At 51.8% G+C, this 16,864-nt stretch overlaps 1 protein-coding gene across 5 annotated transcripts; it reads right to left on the bottom strand.

Moving 5' to 3' along the window:
• Window positions 1-10: 10 nt before the first annotated feature.
• On the bottom strand, window positions 11-8,778 carry SCN2B (sodium voltage-gated channel beta subunit 2). 5 transcript variants are annotated; one of them, XM_006741595.3, is made up of 4 exons: window positions 8,492-8,778; window positions 1,507-1,673; window positions 1,017-1,227; window positions 11-441 (listed from the first exon to the last, which is right to left on the bottom strand). In XM_006741595.3, exons 1-4 carry the CDS (start codon window positions 8,559-8,561, stop codon window positions 242-244), a joined length of 648 nt encoding a protein of 215 aa, XP_006741658.1. In that variant the 5' UTR covers window positions 8,562-8,778; the 3' UTR covers window positions 11-241. The 5 variants fall into 5 exon arrangements, with proteins under 5 accessions (XP_006741658.1, XP_081655497.1, XP_081655498.1 ...); XM_081799371.1 differs by lacking the exon at window positions 8,492-8,778 and adding an exon at window positions 7,696-7,770; XM_081799372.1 differs by lacking the exon at window positions 8,492-8,778 and adding an exon at window positions 3,826-4,090.
• Between the last annotated feature and the right edge of the window lie 8,086 nt (window positions 8,779-16,864).

Genomic DNA, 16,864 nt, shown 5'->3' with positions numbered 1-16,864 from the left:
CCCCCCCCCCCCCCCCGGGCCCACACGTCCCACGCGCCATGGCAGGTTTCCCAAATGAAAGAGAGGTGGGTCACTCTTGGTGCAGGGTGGGGGGTACGAAGTGAGGGTTTCGGGAGGCCCCAGGTGGGCCCTGGGACCCTGGTTCAAGAGAAGCACACCAAGAGAGGGCAGGCAGGGGCACAGTGTGCAGGGCGGAGGGTGGGAGGAAGACAGGACGCGAGGGAGGGGCTGCGGGGCCTTGTTACTTGGGGCCATCATCCGCGTTGCCCTCTCCATCTGTCTTGCCCTCCTCCTCCGTCTTCAGGTCATCCGTGCTCAGTTTCTGCTCTTTTTTCCTCCTCACGCACTTTACTACCATCAGCACCAAGATGACCACCGCCAGGAAGCCACCCACAGAGGCGCCCACGATCACGGCCACCGTGGAGTCCCGCTCAGGGGGCTCTGGAGAAGGAAAAGAAACAGACCCACTGAGCACCAGGGCAGGGAAAGGGAGCCTCATCCACTGCCCCCTGCTCCCCGCAGTATGCGCGGGGTGGTCCTCACTGGATGCTCTGCGTGGAAAGGACTGTAGTCAAAGCCAAAATCAACCCAGGCCCCTGAGCTCTCCGCGCCCCACCCCAAAATCCCAGGGCACCTCAAAGCCCCAGGGGAAGACAGTAAAATGCAGAATTTTAAGAGCACGGACTTTGAGATGGAATGGACCCAAATTTGAGTCCTAATTGTACTATTCACTCATTGCGTGACCTTAGGTGGCTGACTTCTCCTCTCGATAGCAAGTGCCCAACCAACGAACGCTGCTCTTATGATTCTTGGCATCATGATCATGACCGAGGTCCCAGTCCTCAGAGACCTGAGGAAGTAACAGGGGTGCCTTCCCCCCAACACAAGCCAGAGCTCCCACCCTCAGGAGGGCACAGCCCCTCCCAAGGAGCAGGGTGATCCTCCTGCTGGAGGGGGTGGGGACAAGCAGGGGCCCCAGGCAGCAGGCTCCCCGCTCTGCAAGCCCCGTCCCTCACCTTCCATGAGGACCTGCAGGTAGATCTTGCCGTGGCCACGGTGGCGGTCGGGCGGGTTCATGATGTAGCAGTTATAGGTGCCCACATCCTCGAGCTGCACGTTTCTCAGTGTCACCGACACGTCATACTTGCTGGGGTTCCCTGAGAACTCCACACGGTCTCGGAACCGTTCCAGCTTCAGGTTGATGATCTTCATGCGGAACTGGAGGAACTGGGGAGGGGGGCTGCATGAGCAAGAGGCTGCAAGGAGTTCCCCTCCCCGCCCTGCACCTGGTCCCCTGGAAGAGAGGCGGTTACCTCCAGGTCTCTGCCACCCTCCCAGGGCCACCCAGGCGTGACCACACACCTACTGCCGCAGCCCTCTGGAGGAGACAGCCCACCGGGATCCCCAGGGTCCTGGTCCAGGGCAGGGGCAGGTGGTGGGAAATGTGGGCTTCGTGCCCAGGGGCTCCTGCCCCCTCCCTCACCCCGCCCCCGACCCGGGACTCACCATCTCCTCAGAGCAGTTACTACACTCCTGGTAGGTCCAGTTCAGGGAGAACTGTTTGTGGTTCACTGTGTAGCAGGAGTTGAACGTACAGGGCAGACGGGCATCAGAGCCGTTGAGGACGTTGAGGGTGGTAGGTACTGTGACCTCCATGCTCCGCCCTGGTGGCACTGTGGATAAAGCCACAAGCTGGTGAGGATTCTGGCTCACAGGGCCAGGGAGGGGGCAAGCCTTCTGCACCTGCTGGGAAGTGGAGCAGAACCATGGCCGTGGGCTGCGTCCCTTAGGTCTGAAATTAGTCAGGGAGTGGTATGGGCGGGCAAAGCTCCAGGGGGGTACCCGACGTGGCCCCTGGGGTAAAAGCAAGGCTGGGGTGGAGAGAAACCACATCGCCTGTCAAGTCAGGGGCAGACAAATGGCCCCAAGTCTTTCCCAGGACCATCGTTGTCTACAAGGGCAGGAGCCCCTTCTGGAGATGTCAGGCCCGGAAACTTCTCAGCAAGGAGCTGACACAGGCTGAAGGGGTGACAGGGTGGGGACAGCAGGTTTCTGTCAAATCTGGTAAGGAGCACCGGACCTGGTTCAGAAGAGCTGGGTGCTGGGGCTGCCCGGCCCATTCTGACACCCTAAGCAGAGCAGAGTCTAGGGTGGGTGAGGGAGCCCAAGCCCTTCCAGTTGAAGCGGCAGTGATCTCCATGGGGCAGAAAGCCTTGGACACAAAATTTAAGGGGGCACCAACCCTCAGGATCAGGCAAACACCTCCTTAAACTGCACACCGTGGGCACCTCACTGGCCTCACCCTAGTCCTGACCTTAACGCTAAGATTTTCTGCCAATATTGTCAAAGCCTCATCCCAAAAGATGCATTTTCTTTATAGGGGATAAGCAGTAACACTCAGTATCAGCCATGCATTCACTCGTTTACCCAATATTTATAAGCCATCCCCTACGCCCCCACGCACTTAGTCTAGGCTGGGGGGGACGGGTTATTGCTGTGAACGATGGTGGCAGAGTCCCCGTCACACGAAGCTTGTGTTTTAGGGAAGGAAACACGCACTAACGAGGAAAAAAATTACAATGTAACTTTACATAGTGATACCTGGCAGCCACTGTAAGAACTAAAGCAAAGAGAAGGGGTTTGTTGTTTCCTAACGGTAGTCAGGGAGGACTGCTCGGAGGCGCTGACGTGTAGGTAGCCCCTGACAAAGTGAGGGAGTGAGCCATCTCAAATCCTGAAGGAATCAAGTGCCAAGCAGCGGAACATCAAGAGCAATGTCCCAGTGGCTGGAATGAGTTTCGTGTGTCTTAAGCACAAGGAGCAGGGACCAAGGAGCAAATGGTAAGACCCGAGGTCCCAGAGTTAGGCAGGGGCGAGGCACCAGGGGCTTTGGGGGCCAGAACTCGGGAATCAGGATTTTCTTCTCTGAGTGTGATAGGAAGCCGGCAGCGCCTGGGGGTGGAGAGGGGGGAGGGGGCAGACGGGGGAGGGGCAGAGGGCGTGGCTAGGAAGCTACGGCTGCAGGAAAAGCCTAGACAAGGAGATCCCGTGCGACACGGGGTCCCTTCCAGCTCTGCCTTCCATCGGCTGGGAGGATGTGGGCAAGCTCCTTCACCTTCCAAGCCCCAGTCCCCTGCTCTGTAAAACACAGCTGATGACACCCACCTCCTGGGGCTGCCATGATCATTTTAAAGAGAGAAAATACGTAAAGCGTGATGCGCAGGCTGGCAGCTCCAGTACCCTACATTCTCCTCAAGTTCTGCCCCCTAAACAGGAAGGCCTTCTGGGACACTGTCCTCCTGGCAGAGGGCAGCCCCTTGGAACTCCCCCAGCTCTGGTGGCCGGCGCGGGCCCCGCAGCCGCGGGTCGGAAGCATCCCCTGCAGGGCTGCGCGCCGCTCCGCTGCGGGGCCCGCCCCGGAAGCAGCCGCACTGCAGCCGCGAGCCGGGCTGTCCGTCTGCTCGGCTCCCCCCTCGGGATGCGTGGCCGGGGCTTGGTGCACGGGACTTAAAGGACAGGCGAGGCTCTGAAGGGCTGGCCCCAGAGGTCACAGCGGAGCCTCCGGTGGAGGGATTGGGCGTGCCACCCTCCTGCAGGCCGGACGCTCGCTAGGGGAGCGTGAACTGCGGAGGCTGAGGGGGCTGCCAAGAAGAGCAAAGCCCAGTTCCCGGATCCCCACTCTCATCAGCATTATGAAAGCACCTAGCAGAGCGCCAGGCAAGGAGGAGGTGTGCAGAAAATACCACTGCCGCCCGCGCCCTGCAGAGGCAGAGAAATCTGCAGGGAAGGAAGCAGGCAAGGCCTTGTCCTGAGCTTACCTCTTACCCGAGGAAGGCTCCGCTTCTCTAACCCCCTCCAAGGGCCGCTACCTTCCCAGGGCCCCCTCCCAAAAGGGGTCCCTCCACGTGACCGCAGAAAGCAGGTGCTGTGAATCGGGCTGACCTATCCCTGGCCTCTTTCCCCGCCCAGCCCACATCCTTCAGATGAGAACTTGAACCCCACAGGGCAGCGCCCTCCACTGTGAAGGAGCCAGCACCCTGCCGCGTGGAAGGGCAGAGCTGTGGGGAGGTCCTATCTGGCTGGCGGGAGGGAGCCGAGGTGCAATGCAGGGTCCCTTCCCCCCAACCCCCGCCCCCGCCGCAACCCGGCCGCCTGGCCCCCGCTGGAGTCACCGGGAGGAACGCGAGTGCCCTCTAGTGGTCAGAGGCGTTCAGCGAGTCCCAACTGCAGAGAGAGGCTGGGATCACCAAATCAGAGGAAGCCGGACAGGGGCACCTCCAGAATTGTGAACCTAGATCCACCGCCTCACCAGTGAGGCAAATGAGGCCCTGAGGGAGACACACAATGGACAGGGACAAGCCGGGGCCAGACCGTGGTTCCTGACTCCTACTCCAAGGCACCCACATCAGCCCAAGTCCCCACCAGGGTTTTAGGCCTCTCACCAATCCAGGCCCCCATTAAAGACTAAGAAACCACCATGCAACAAGGTCAGAGCTGTAAGCAAAATCCTGATAAACTCTGCGGCTTCCGGAAAGTAGCCAAGTCTGCAGCTAGGGCCATAGAAAGGACTTCGCAATAACAAGAAAGTGATTACTGCAGGCCAGATGCTTTCTTACCACAGATATGACATCATTTGATACTTACAACAGCCCTATTACCACCCCACTTTCCAGACGGTGCAGTTGAGCACAAAGAAGTTACATGAATAGCCCAAGTTCACAGCTAGTAAATGACAAAGCTCGATTTGAGCCCAGGCTGCCAGGCTCCAGACAGGGGTGAGGGGTTGAGGCCTAGTGACGTTCCAAGGCATGCCAGGGACCAGGCCTCCAGCTGTCTACATGGCAGATCCAGCTCCAACTGTCAGCCCCTAGCTCCGGGCAGGCTGGCCAGAGGGGAATGGTCCTGTTTAAAGGGACCTCCATACAAGGAAGCCCAGTCCTCCTGGTTGTCCCATTTGGGACCAGGTCTGGGTTTCTCGATTTCCAACTCATAGAAAGGAAATGGGGATCAGCGGGGGCACAGAAAGGATGTGGCTTCTGGTTTTAGTTCCAAAGCATCCCTGGTACCCAGACCTCCCCCCTTTCTCTGGGGCCACATCTGGGCAGCCCAGGCCCCATGTTATCCACTGTTCTAACTAGCCCATCTTTCAGAGATCACACAGATTTGCTCACCTCCTGCCAAGCTCTATCTCCTGCAAAGACAGAAGTGAATTCTCTTCACTCCTCTTCCCAACCCTACAGCAACCAATGAGGTAGGTTTATGTTCTTCTTGTTTAAAAGAGAGAGTGTCCAAGCAGAGAAATGGTCCCCACAACCTTCTGGGGCAGCCCCCTGCATCCCGGGGGAGTGTGACACCCAGACCCTGCCTCCTGCTTTCAGACCCTCCCCCACACCAGGATCTCTGCCTCCTAGCCCAGTCTACCTCCAGGCAGCATGTCCTCACCACCCCTCCACTGGCTCCCTGTTGTTTTCAGGATCAAGTCCAGGTTCCTGGGCACGGCTTCCAACCCTTTGCCATCTGGGACCAACCTAGGTCCTGGCCTCCTCTCCTGCCAGCTCCTAAGCCTCCATTCTTCTTCCACTCGGCGATCCCCGACTCCTTACTTGTCCTGACAACCCCACCTTCTCTCACCCCTCCATGCCTCTGCACTTATGCTTCAGGTCGGGAAGCTCGTTCACCCTTCTCGACCTGGGGCCCTCTTACCTATGCTGCAGTTGCCAGCTAATGAGGCATGCCTCAATAACAGCATCCCCAGCACCTGGGCCCTCTACCCAGCCCAGTTCCTATCGCTTCCAAGTGACCTGAAGGCAGAACGGCATTGTGGCCAAGCGGTCAGATCTTAGGCAAGAGAGTTAACCTTCCAGACCTCAGTTTCCTCATCTGTAAAATGGGAGACAATCATAGACACCCCCCCAACTCCTAGGGCAGTTGTGAGGGTCACATGACTTGTTAACATAGGAAGCTCCCAGCAATGCCTGGTACATAGTCAGCCCTTGACGAAGGTCTATCATTCTCAGCATCATTAGGATTGTTATTGTGACAGCCCTTGTGATTTTGTGCTGTCATTATCTGTTCGTGTGCCCGTGTCCCTTGGGAGGCTCTGGGGAACTGATTTCTACTCATCTTGGTATCCCTAGCCCCAGAACAGTATGTGACCACAGATGGGCCCTCCATAAATGTCTGTGGAAGGAAAGAAAGGCATTTTCCCCTCCATGCCTGGGTCCCTGCCCCCAGCAGAAGACACGTGCAGTGGGCTTGAGTGAGGACCTCACCTCACTTAACCCAGACTTGGGTAACAAGGCTGGTGACTGCAGAGCCCATGGTCTTAAGAAAAACTCTGGGAAGTCCAGTCATTTGGATTGTTTCTAGCTAAAAACTAGCCTCACATGCTTCTGCTGTGTGTACGGCAGATTGCCCCGCTGGTTATCCTCTCTGATTTACCCGCTCTTTGGTTATCCTCACAAATCCTGCCCCTGATGTGGTCCCTCCCTCGTCATTTGTCCCTCCATCTTGGAGGCTGATGCCATTACGACCACCAAAGTTCCTTTGTCCACCTGAGCCCTTAGCCTTGGTGTGCCAGGGCATACCTCATCATATCATCAGTCAAGTTCAAGTTCAAGATCTACTACCCAGGTTTGCAGAGGCTCTAGCTTCCTCCCACCACCATCTCACATCCCCCACTCCCTGACCTCTTCACTCCAGGCCCCATCATCCCCTGAGACACACCCTGGTCATGGTCATGGAGCCCCCTTCCTTTCTTCGCTTAGATCAGGCTCTCACAAGACTGTCCCCCTCCCCCAAGAAGCTCTCTCTAACTCCCAAGGGAGTCACGTGTCCTCCATCCCTGGTTCCTTACACCCAGGTCATCCACCCAACTCCCCATCTTTTTGTCTGCACTTGAGATTCTTTGATCATTATTGTTAATATAGCAGTACCATTTCTTGAACATTGGGGGCAGTAGAGTTCAACAGCTAAGTACTAGAAGTCTGACAAACCGGTTCAAATCTCAGCTCACCTTGAACTAGTCGTGTGACTTTAAGTTACTTAATTTAAGTAACTTAGTTACTTCATTTCGCTGTGCCTGTTTCCTCGTCCCTAACAGAAGGATCATAACAGCATCTACCTCATTCAATTACTGATTATCTTGAGGACTAAATAAGCTATACAGCCCCTGGGCACGTGAAAAGCGTTAGCAAAGTTCAGCTATTATTGAGACCTGCTGTGTGCCCACCTCACAGAAAAACCCAGGCATTCTCCAGTTTACCCACGAAAGAACCGAAGCTCAGAAGGGTCAAGTAACTTGCCTACGGTCATGAAGTAAATGACAAAGGTGGCTTTAAACCCAGAGCTGATTCCAAGGCTCCTCCTCTTTGTACGGCCCACGCTTCTGTAACATTCCTGCTCTGTTGTTAATACTGTCCAGGAACTCAGCAAAGCTAATAGGCCTTATGACGCAAGCTGACAGGGGCTCTGTGTTGTCTCTGTCTAGCACTCCTGCCCAACATCCAACACAGCACACCAGAGAAGGACAAGGAGAGGGAGGGAGGGAGAGGGATTCTGTGATGCGGAATATCCCCACTGACAATCCCGGGACTTGACCAACTACTACACCAGCAATGAGTAAGTTTAGGAGCAAGGATGAAACTACCCATAAAGCAGGCTTGCAAATAACAACTCTCTAGCCCACCTACTCACCAGGAAGTCCTGAGTGGTCAAATATGAAATTAACATTCGGATCACTTGACAAGGCAGTCTGCAAGGCTGGGCTGGTCTTAAAGGGCCACAGCCACACTCAGCCTGTGAGTTCCTTTTTTTTTTCTTTTTTTCCTGATCCCTTCACCTGACCCCCTCCTCCACTCCATCTGGCCCACGCCAGAGGCCTCCATCAGCGCTTGCTTCAGCAAGTCTCTTCCCAATGCAGAGATCATACTTCAAGCCTGCTTCCCACCTGCCCCCCCCCCAACATTTCAACAAACCAATGGTACAGATTTCCAGGAAACAAGACCCAGACTCAACTTTCTACCTCCCATTCCCCCAAACATTCTTTCCTAATATCCTAAATCCACCAGATTCCAAAGATCACGGTCCACAAGAGAAGCCCCTTAAGGGAGCATGAAGACCCAGGACCCCATATTTGCTGCAGCTTAAAAAAAAAATCCACGAAGAGACTTTGCAGATCGACCTATCCTCTGCCCCCACCCCCACATAAGTCTGTTTCAGGGAAACCCAAAGAAAAATCACCTCCCGTGATAACTGTCACCCCTGAGGAACACTCAGATCCCCCGACCCAACATTTCTGTGACCAAGTAGTCCCAGCGTTATGCAGTCCCCAACAATGTCTTCCCCCAGTCCTCGGTACCTCCCTTCCCAAGGACATGAAGGGAAGCTCAAGCAATCAATGTCTTCTTCCCTGCCCCCGGCCCCCATCCTCTTCCAGCTTTGGCTACACTTCTGGACCCTCAGGAGCATGCAGATGTGCAGTCTAACTTACCCAAAGAGAAAAAGAGACTGAGCCCCGCGAGACTGAAGGCAGGGCGAGGTAGCCAGGCATCTCTGTGCATTTTCAGAGACTGAGATGTTAGTCGGGTGGGATATGGGAGAGGGTGATTTGAGGGGCCGAGGGCTACAAGGGATGAATGGTTAGATGCTAAAAAAAAATGCACAGATGTACTTCAAAGACACATACAACATTAAGGAAGCTTTATTTCCATCTCTCTAATATGGCCGGCTTGTATGTTGCTGCTAAAAAGAGAGAGGGAGTGTGTAAGGGAGAGAGAAAAAGGGGGATGGAGTAAATTCTGTGGTTGGTGGATTTTGAAAAGCAGGTGGGAGGGCATAAAAAAAATCTTTCTGAAAAGAACAAAGTTCCCCAGGATTTTTTCCCCTCTAAAACAAGAACTAAAGCAAATCCTGCTTTTCTTCTTTCCTTCTTCTTCTTCTTCTTCTTCATCGTCTTTTTCTTCTTCTTCTTCTTCTTCCTCTTCTTTCTTCTTCTTCTTCTTCTTCTTCTTCTTCTTCTTCTTCTTCTTCTTCTCTTAGATGATAGTTGGGATTTGAAAGTTGTTAGAGGAGCTCATTCATTTCAAAACTGCTGTAAAGGGGGGAACTCTTTTTGTCATTTAGAAACACCCCAAAAAGGAGATGTTTGTTTTGTGTTATTTGGAAAGGGTTCTGGGAAGTGAGTTGGGGAGACTTTCCGGAAATAAGGACTTCCTCATTTTTCTACCATCACCACTGGAAACAGAACATGTCAAAACAGGCTGGTGTAAAAACACCTAAGAGATCTTACAATCGAATGTAATATGAACCTTTGGGGAATCCTGATACCCAATCAAATCAACAGTAAAAAGACATTTTTTGAGATGATTGGGAAAAAATAAATATTGTCTGGGTATTAAATTATATTCATGAATAATTCTTAATTTTGTTGGGTGTGATAAAATATTACGGTTATGTTCTTAAACATCTTCATCTGTTTCTTTTTTATTCCTTATTTAAATTCAATTTAGTTAACATATACTGTATTTTTAGTTTCTGGGGTAGAGTTCAGTGATTCATCAGTTGCATATAACACCCAGTGCTCCCTACATCACATGCCCTCCTTAATGCCCATCACCCAGTTACCCCATCTTCCCACCCCATTCCCCTCCAGCAACAAATCCTAGTTTGTTCCCTAGAGTTAAGAGTCTCTTATGGTTTGTCTTCCCCTCTGATTTCATCTTATTTTGTTTTTCCTTCCCTTCCCCTATGTTCATCTGCTTTTTTCTTAAATGCCACATATGAGTGAAATCATAGGGTATTTGTCTTTCTCTGACTGACTTATATCACTTAGCATTATACCCTCTAGTTCCATCCATGTCGTTGCAAATGGCAAGATTTCATTCTTTCTGATGGCTGAGTAATATTCCATTGTGTATATACACCACATCTTCTTTATCCATTCCTTTGTCAATGGACATCTGGGCTCCTTCCATAGTATGGCTTTTGTGGACATTGTTGCCATAAACACTGGGGTGCATGTGCCCCTTCAAATCGCTGTGTTTGTATCCTTTGGATAAATACCTAGTAGTGCAATTGCTGGGTTGTATGGTAGCTCTATTTTCAACTTTTTGAGGAACCTCCATACTGTTCTCCATAGTAGCTGCACCAGCTTGCATTCCCACCAACAGTTCAAGAGGGTTCCCCTTTCTCCGCATCCTCACCAACACCTGTTATTTCCTGAGTTGTTCATTTTAGCCATTCTGACCGGTGTGAGATGGTATCTCATTGTGGTTTTGATTTGAACATCTTTATCTGTTATACACACTGGAGTGTTAAAGGTGAAAAGATAGGGTGACTTGAATTTGCTTTAAGATATTCCACGAAAAAAAAAGTGGGGGAGGTAGGTGACCCAAGTCTGGACGTTGCTGTTCATTGTTGAAACTGGTGGGAGGTGCAAAGGGCTCATTACATAGTTCTCTCTTCGGTTGTGTATGTTTGAAAACTTTCCATTTGAAAAAGGAAGGAGGAAATCGGCAAATATCACAAGTAGGAGGACTTGGGGTGGAGTACCAAGGTGGCCCTGAGCCCAGAAGGCGGCCCCCACTCTTCTGGGGAAACCTTCAGTAGAACAGTTTCCTGTGCAGCAATCCCTCACACTTGTATTGGGTCACTGAGGCACTAAAGAGGAAGCAACTGATACTTTTGAGTAATAACTTTGTGCCAAGTACTTCACATGTGATATCTGAACTGAAACCTAGCCCTGGGATAGGTGATTTCTTCTTCTCTCTATTTTTTTTAATTGTAAATGGGGAAACTGAGGCTAGCAGAACTTAACCCACCCAAGATGACGTATGGTAGGTAGTCTAGGTCAGAGTCAGACCCCGGATTCAAACTGAGGTCTGTGTGAAACATGGGGTACTTCCAGGATTCCACACTGCCTATCACCGAGGGGAGGAGACCCCAGACCTCCCATCAGGTTGTTTAGAGACACAGGGAAGAGAAGACTGGAATGGACAAAGCAAGGGAGCTTTGCATCGGCTATAAAAAGAAGGTGCTGAAGCGCGGGTGTGGAGAACGGGAGCCCAGCGCAGTGTTTGGCTCAGAGCGGACACTCGATACACAGGTGAGACCTAACCACACAGAAGCCTGCCTGAGGGAATGAACCAAAGAAGGAATGAATGAACGAACGAACTAATGAATTTGAAGAGGAAATGGGGGAAAGCAGACACCATCGTGAAGGCTGCTGCAGCTGGGCTGGACTGGGAGAGCGATGTGGGCCAGGTCTGGGTGGCCGTTGCTGAAGGCAGAGGGGTAGAGAGGTGCCTCTGCGCCCCTGGATCGTCACAGACTCCGTCACTTGACTTGGGTCTGGCTGCGGCTGGCGCACAGCCCAGAGGAAGGAAGATGAGCAAAGGAGCGGAGAGGCAGCCTAGGGAAGAGTGTCCTCCAAGGGCCACGGCCCGTCTCCATCGCCACAGCCCTCCTCCACCACCGGCCGCAGGTGTGCCCAGAGGGAGGGCTAGCCCCAGCCAGGGCCCCAGCGCTGCCAGTCCCGGGGTGCAGCTCAGCTACCCGAGCTGCCGCAGGCACATGTCAGCCAGAGAGTTTTGGTTTGACGTAGCCGGCCTCCTCCTTTTCCTTAACGCAGCTGAGGGGCTGTGGGGCTCAGGGAAGCTGCTTACTCAGCTCATTGGGTCTCGCGCAGGGTCCAGAAACTTCTATTCTGGGGACATCTGAGATAAGGAATGTCCCTCTGCTTCTATCCAAAATTTGGCTAAGGGAAACCAGGTGTATGATTTATAACAGAATAGCCTTTGTGCAACTCAATCCCCCAGGACTAAGGGTCAAAAGATCAGGGGTGAGATGAGCTGGCAGGGTGAGGCAGGAGGAGGGCTACCCCAGAACCTTCCATGGCTCACTTGGGCCTCCAAATGCCCATTTGCTCCCTGGGAGCCAGCAAAGCCAGGGAAGCTGAAACTCAAAGAGGGGTTTTGCAGAATGAAGAGACCAATATCAAAGATGGGCTAAGGGCGGAGTAAAGCCCTATTTTTGGCATTTCTACCCGGTGCCATTTACCGCTGAATATTTTATTAGATAACACTCAGTCACCCACCCTGCTGGGAGAAGCAGTGTTCTCAATAATCCAAAGGAAGGTAGTTTCCTTTTGCCTTTGGAATGCCCAGTCTTAATTCTACAGAGAGCCTCCCTAGGCCGTTTGCCTTAAAGCCTCTCTTCTCAAAGCGTGGTCCCTGGACCAGCATCGGCAGCATCATGTGGGAGCTCCTGAGAAATGCAGAGCCACAGGCCCCACCTCAGACCCATGAGATCACAGTCTGCATTTTTAATAAGATCTCCAGGTGCTCCTTGAGCACAGTCAAGTCTTGACTTCAACTAATAGTAAAAGGTTTGCATCCCATGAGCAAGGGGCAATGAGAAGCCAGGGCCGGGGGCTGGGGAGAAGAGATTGGTAAGCAGGAGCAAGCTTAGGGTGAGATGCTGGTCCCAGGAACTTCAGAGCCCCCAGCCGCCCACTGAGGAATAACAAAGGCATGAGGAATAACAAAGGCATGGACTCATTTTACTCACCTCTCTTCTCTGCCCCTCGCCCATCTCCAGCCATCGCACACTGGGAGGTTCTCACCCAGCCCAGCGCTCACATCTTGGTGTCCTTCCTTTGCCGTTTCTTCCTCTGGGAATGCCCTTCCTCTCTTGTCTGTTCAGCAACCTCCTAGTCTTTCTTCAAAAATCTGCTACCAACTTACCTCCTCCTTACCTCCTACGTACCTCTTCTCTCTGGGCACCTGCAACACTGGTGCGTTCACTCATTTGTTTATCAACTCCCTCATTCAACAAACTCAAATATCTACTTAATGTCCCCCGTGTGCCAGACACCAGGCTAGAAGCTAGAGATTCAGCCATGAATAAGATACAGCTCACCCTCCTTCCATTCTAGATGGGGAGTCAAAGGTATAAACTCCCCTCAACAAGGGGTACAGGAACAAAGGTACACCCGGTATTGCCTGGATATCAGAAAGGATTGTCATCTTTTGTTTACATATCTTATCTCCCCAACTAAATTATAGCTCTCTAAGGACAGGGGTTGGGTCTCATTCTGAGTTTGAGCAGAGCCTCTCCTTGTCCCTGAGCACGTAAGAATAAATGAATGTCTACTTTTATCTGGGGAAAGGGCAGAAACTCCATCAGCCTGAACTTATGCAGTCAAGGTGGGGCAGAACTCCAGCTGGAAGCCAGGTCCAGCAGCTCCCTGTGCGTGCTGTCCCATGCCATTTCTAGGAATCCCACTCAACAAGGGATTGACCCACGTGGGGTCAGATGCTGCAAAACACATAGAAAAGACCTAAAACAGGGTCTCTAAGAGCTTAAGATCTCTTAGAGAAGCTCCATACCCATGAGACAAATGGAGAACGTTAGGAGATAAAATCTGGTAAACGGAGAGACATCCAGGAAGACGTGAGAAAGATGACTGAAGCAGGGCCTTGAAAGACTGATTTGGGCAGGCAAGAAGGGACAGAAAATTCTAGTCAGGGAAACACCAAGAGCAAAGGCTTAGAAGCAGGAAGGACACAGGTATATGGAGCAGAGTGGTCCTGTCATGGAAAAAAAAAAAAATGAGAGGAATGGATGGGCAGACAACATGGCACCCAACCTCAGAAGGCCATGAACATAGGATGAGGGGTTCAGACAGGTGCCTTGAAAGTTCTGGGACAGGCCAATCACTGTTGCTCTCATCATCTATAAAATAAGAAAGGTTTTAGGGGCGTCTAGGTGGCTCAGTTCCATTAGGCATCGGCCTTTGGCTCAGGTCATGATCCTGGAGTCCCAGGATCAAGCCCTGCTTCAGGCTCCTTGCTCAAGGAGGGGGAGGGTCTGCTTCTCCCTCTGCCTCTGCCCCTTCCCCTGCTCGTGCTCACGCTCTCTAATAAATAAAATATTTTTTTAAAGATTTTATTTATTTGACAGAGAGAGACACAGCGAGAGAGGGAACACAAGCAGGGGGAGTGGGAGAGAGAGAAGCAGGCTTCCCGCAAAGCAGGGAGCCCGATGCGGGGCTCGATCCCAGGACCCTGGGACCATGACCCGAGCCGAAGTCAGACGCTTAACGCCTGAACCACCCAGGTGCCCCTAAATAAAATATTTTTTAAAAAGAAAGATTTTAGCTTTCTGAGAAAACTCTTGAGTTCCCTTATTTTTTGAAAAAGAAGGTAGGTTTTGAGAGCTGAGTTTTACGGAAGTGGTTATGGATTGCCTGATCTCCCTTGAGGAAGATCAGACCACATTCACAAACCAGCTGGTCTGGACAGAAGGTCAAGAGTCCTAAGAAACTTTGTCTTTTCTTAATAAGGGGATAACTGGTCTGTGTTGGGACAAAATTTGCAACCTAAGCTTCTTTGGCTCCAAGTAACTAAGCTAATTCAGTGGTAGCATGACCCCTTCCAAACCCACACACACGCATGTGTGCGTGCGCACGGCTAGCATTTTATAAGTTAAACCATCAATGCAGACATGAAAGCATACTGACTAGCCAAAAGGAGACAAAGTGGGGTGGGAACCAGGAACAAAGAATAAAGGGCTGGTGGAAGGCTGCAGCCTTTTCCAGGAGGCACATCTTCTCCAGGTCCCCAGGGAATGGGCTGAAGTGTTTTCAGTTCCAACAGCCAAACTCTGAGGCTGCCAACTTCTACATTATTCATGGGGGGCCCCACCCCCTTCACCCTTTCAAGGCCTCATTTCCTTTGGCAAAAGCCTGCATACTTCTGGAAATCTTTGAATATGGGAGCATTTGGTGTTCTAGGGACTTAAACTGGTGCAAATTTAAGCAACAGAAGCACTAGCTAAAGGATCTACCACAAGGAGATCCAGCTTGCTATCTCCAGCAGCTCTCCCACCCGTGGAACGCCCCCCCCACCCCAGAGCTATGCAAAACCCTTCCTAGCTCTCTCCTCCTTTGGGTGGGAAGAGGGATTTAGGTGTGTTGGGTTAAAGGGTTTCCTGCCCATAGAAATAAAAACTAATGAGAGATGGGGACTGAATCACTGGAAGATAAATCCAACTAGGAAAGAACACATTGGAAGGGCCTGGAGGCCCACACCAGGCGCTGGCACTTAAGTGACCCCATTTAGTCCTCACAAAAAACCCTATGAGTCTCCATTTTATATAGAAGGGAAGCAGCCTCAAAGAACTGAAGTAAACTGCCACGTTGAAGAGAGAGCAAAGGCAGAGCCAAGGATTTGAACCAGGCCTGTTTGAGCTTCAAGCCCATTCCGTACACCATATGCCTCCGTGCTCCTGGACTTAACAGACGGCCACCCCTAGGAGAAGAGCATGGGGGAGCAAACAGATCTTCTCCTGGTCCCCGCAGGGCTGTTCTGGTGTGAGGAAAAACTGGTGTTCGACAGCTGTGATTTCCACTCTCCACCTTGACTTGAGGACTGTGTGTAAAAGAAAGGTTTGTGGGGAGGTAGGGTTGGGAGAGAGAAGTAGCCTTCCTCCTCCTCCTCCTCGGTTACAACTGCTCCACCCAGAATGGAAGCCAAACTTTGAATGAATCAAGTTCAAATCTGGGCCAGTCCACTTCTGGAGGGGTGTGCCCACACGTCCCGGATCCAGGCGCCCCTGCAGGAGTGTGTGGGTAACTGCACAGCCCTCCCTCCAGCTCTCACCCCAATTTATTCTCTTTGATCCAGAACACCAGAATTAATCCCCATCCATCCACCTAACTCGTATCCTCAAGGTCCTCCTCCTCTGCAGATACTATTTGAGGAAGTAGAAAAGGACTCCCTAGCCCAGGAGAGCATGTTACCTAATAGCCCAGGAATGAAATCACTTCCTCTCCATGAATTCTTAGGATATGAAAGTCTTTCTCCCCACTCTACTTACCATGGCAGAATGTGTCACTTCTCTGGTATGTCTTGGACAGGATGCACGTATTGCAAAATATTGACATATTCCTTATTTAGAGCTAACAGGTGAGAAGGAAGCATTTAAGGACTCTCAGCCATGGCTGACCAAGAACAAAGGGAGGCTACAGGACTCCAAATAGACACCCAAGAACAGTTGGTAAAAGAGAAAGAGGTAATGATGGATGCGTTATAAGAGGGTCCTGAAGTTTGGAGAGTTAAAGAGGAATCCAAAAATGTAGCTCCAGGGGTGCCTGGGTGGCTCAGTTGGTTAAGCATTGGACTCTTGATTTTGGCTCAGGTCATGATCTCAGGGTTGTGAAATAGAGCCCCACATCAGGCTCCAAGGGGAGTCTACTTGAGATTCTCTCTCTCCTTCTTCCCTCTGCTCCTCCCCAACTCCAAAACAAACAAACAAAAAAACCCCACAAAAACAAAAATGTAGCTCCACTTGAGATTAAATCAGAAATCCATGCCCTGAATGGCTAAGTGGCAGGGAGGGGTGCGGAGAAGGAGGAAGAACCTTGGTGGTGGAAGAGAGAGGGCCTGAGCAGAGCCCAGGCTAGAAATGGGAGCTCAGAACCAAAGAATCTTCATTTATTTTTTTCTTAAAGATTTTATTGATTTACTTGAGAGAAAGAGCACAAGAAGGGAGGAGAGGCAGAGGGAGAAGCAGACTCCCCGCAGAGCCAGGAGCCCAACGTGCGGCCTGATCCCAGGACCCCGAGATCATGACCTGAGCTGAAGGCAGATGCTTCACCGAAGGAGCCACCCAGGTGCCCCGAGAACCAAAGGATCTTTAAAACGAACCTCATTAGGGGCGCCTGGGTGGCTCAGTCGGTGAAACGTCTGCCTTCGGCTCAGGTCATGATCCTGGGGTCCTGGGATCGAGCCCCGCATCGGGCTCCCTGCTCAGCAGGGAGCCTGCTTCTCCCTCTCCCACTCCCCCTGCTTGTGTTCCCTCT

Source organism: Leptonychotes weddellii, chromosome 11 (genome assembly GCF_054177405.1).
Source record: "Leptonychotes weddellii isolate Sample4059 chromosome 11, ASM5417740v2, whole genome shotgun sequence".
Classification (NCBI taxonomy): Eukaryota; Metazoa; Chordata; class Mammalia; order Carnivora; family Phocidae; genus Leptonychotes; species Leptonychotes weddellii.
Note: the sequence above shows the minus strand (reverse complement) of the source record. Positions and strands in the feature narration are given on the sequence as shown.